General features: G+C 38.6%; 1 protein-coding gene across 1 annotated transcript; it reads left to right on the forward strand.

Moving 5' to 3' along the window:
* Positions 1-1,025: 1,025 nt before the first annotated feature.
* Positions 1,026-2,271, forward strand: LOC119193146. Its single transcript, XM_037446797.1, has 2 exons — positions 1,026-1,157; positions 2,015-2,271. The coding sequence occupies exons 1-2, from the start codon at positions 1,026-1,028 to the stop codon at positions 2,252-2,254; spliced, it is 372 nt and encodes a 123-aa protein (XP_037302694.1). The 3' UTR covers positions 2,255-2,271.
* Positions 2,272-2,726: the final 455 nt, after the last annotated feature.

A 2,726-nucleotide genomic window follows, 5' to 3' on the forward strand; every position in this document is an offset into this window, starting at 1 on the left:
GTTCGAATTGAAAATATGTTTAAGTGTTGGATACCCCATTTATTGAGGAAGGCTATAGGCTATAACATCACGCTAGGACCAATAGGAACGGAGCATCACCGAGAAATGTTACAAAAAAAGGGATAATTTTTCCTTTTGCAAGCTTCCATTGCGTGCGCTGCGTAAACGGTTAAAGTTACGCAACAATAATGTATGATGGAATTGTTCCTTTTAAAAGGTTTGAGAAAATATATATCAATTATATATAAATGCACCCATACTCCAACTGTGCAGAAATAAATCCATCCATCGAAGAGATCGTTCTTACGGATAAGACCCATAGTTACACTAGCTGTAGTTAATAAGTATATTTGTTTGTTCTTTTGCTTCTGTAGTGTTCAATAAAGTGTTATCTAACTTGACTGCGTCGGTGGCGTAGTTGTAATTGTACACGTTATGAGTGCGACTACCGCGCTGAGGTCTTGGGTTCGAATCGGGTCAGGAAAAATTTTGTGACTGGGTTTTTTCATTCAGGGTTACAGTTCGGAGTCAAGATGTTAGTGGTGTGATATCCCCGTGCCTCGGCACGTAAAGCCGTTGGTCCTGATCTCTCTCCGGTCATGTCTCACCGGACTATGAGGAACAGAGAGTGCTTGTGTATTGCACACTTGTGCACTATAATAACTCCTGTCTGATCTCCGTTGAGATTAGTCGTCGTAGTCGAAAATCGGTTAGGAAGGAATCAATCAGTGTTCAATAAAGAGAGTTTTTACTGGTGGTAGGTCTCTCAAATGTGAGAGTCCGCCTGGGTAGGTACCACCGCAATGTCTATTTCTATCAAGCAGTGTGTAGTCACTGTTGTTCCGGTTTGAAGGACATTGTAGCCCATGCAACTACTGGACATAATAATATCTCATGTCTCAGACGATCGCAGTGGAATACTAAACAATACTTTGTAATTCAAGGTGTTGGATCTACTGTTTATGGATCGTATCGTTTACCATCAGGCGAACGGCAAGCTCGTCTCCATTCAAAGCAATAAAAAAATGTCATCTCTATTTTGCAGGTATCAAAGACCGGATTTTCCCAAAACTCTATTCGCGAGAATACCTTACGACAGCAATGCGTTTGATTTGCCAACATACGAACCGTCGATGCAAATATGTCAAGAGTACACGGTAAGTGATCTTAAATACTAGCATTGTACTGTCCCACTGCTGGGCCTCTACTGAGACCGTTTAGCTGGTCTTGTACAGGCAGACTTCATTTAAACTATTTATTTCTCTACACACACATAAATACAAAAAAAAGTATAGAAAGAAAAAAAAACACACACACAGTTAACTATACCAGGCATACAATGGATTCCTTGCATGGTGTGTGGTAGAAGAGTTGTAGTTCAGTATACGCTGTTAAACAGCACTGATTTAGATTTTTGTCACAATTTTTCCTTGAATGACGAGATAAGCTTGCCGTTCGCCTGATGGTAAGCGATACGATCCATAAACAGTAGAAACACCAACACCATGAATTACAAAGTATTGTTTGGTATTCAGCGCTCGCCATCCTGAGACATGAGATGTTAAGTCTCAAAACCTCAAGGAAAAAATATAATATAAAAACCGCGGTAAAATCCGAAAAATATATTTAATTCAAAAAAATTTAGAATGAATGTTGCCTGATTTGGAAATCGAACCCCAGGTTTCCAATTCCATATACGCTTCCACTAAACCGACAACTAAACGGTGGTAGGTCTCTCATATGTGAGAGTCTGCCTTGAGTACCCCGCAATGTCTGTTTCTGTCAAGCAGTGTGTAGTTACTGTTGTGTTCCGGTTTGAACATTGTAGCCAGTGTAACTACTGGACATATAACATCTCATGTTTTAGACGAGCGCAGTGGAATACCAAATACTTTGTAATTCAGTATTGGATGTTGATTCTATTTTATGGTCGTATCGCTTACCATCAGGCAAACGGCAAGCTCGTCTTATCATTCAAAGCAATAAAAAATATATAACGAACAAACACGGGCAGGTACCAAGAAAATTTCGCTTCCAAACCGGCATATCCGAAAGCGCTCAAGTAATATGGATGGAGCATCGACCAGGCTCACCAGAAACAACGGAGAAAGCAAAACCGAAGAAACTGAAGATGCTCTGCGTGCCGAAGGACACGAGGCTGATGCCGAAGAAAATAGACATCACCGGATTGTCCGGAAAAGATTTGTTACTGGCGAGGAGGAAGATGGCGAAACCGAAATTCTTAGCGAGTTAATTTTAAAAAATAGTATCCTGTTTGGTCGACAAATTATAGATCAAACTGTAATATTATAAATAAAATTCATTAGCGTATTTAAACATTTTTTTGGACCTGTTTCACTAGTTTGCATAATGATTTATGTTTACGGGAACATTAAGGTTATAGCTTAAGGTCCATTTTCATACATTTTGTTTCACCTTTAATCTGGGTAACTAAACAAGTATTGGCAAGTAAAGAATTTAAATTCACGTCTAGTTAGTGATTAGTTCTCGCAGTTGAAGAAAAACGTAAAATAATTAATATGCATGGATATTTTGGCCTTTAAAATTTCGTCATATTAAATGTATGAAAAATTGACCTTAAGCTATAACCTATTACTATTTTTCGGATTTTATCGGACTTCAAGACACTGTGAGGTCATTCTGCGTAGATCGGACCACTAACAGCTAAAAAATTTTAAAGTTGAATAATTGTAAAATGTAGGTCT

This window comes from Manduca sexta, unplaced genomic scaffold (genome assembly GCF_014839805.1).
Source record: "Manduca sexta isolate Smith_Timp_Sample1 unplaced genomic scaffold, JHU_Msex_v1.0 HiC_scaffold_3660, whole genome shotgun sequence".
NCBI lineage: Eukaryota > Metazoa > Arthropoda > Insecta > Lepidoptera > Sphingidae > Manduca > Manduca sexta.

What these genes read in the sequence shown, in the direction of transcription:
- LOC119193146 (XM_037446797.1), top strand. Translation starts at nt 1,026, where the DNA reads ATGTCATCTCTATTTTGCAGGTATCAAAGACCGGATTTTCCCAAAACT. An exon ending in AAATATGTCAAGAGTACACG is followed by an intron (nt 1,158 to 2,014) that starts GTAAGTGATCTT and finishes AAACACGGGCAG; the next exon opens with GTACCAAGAAAATTTCGCTT.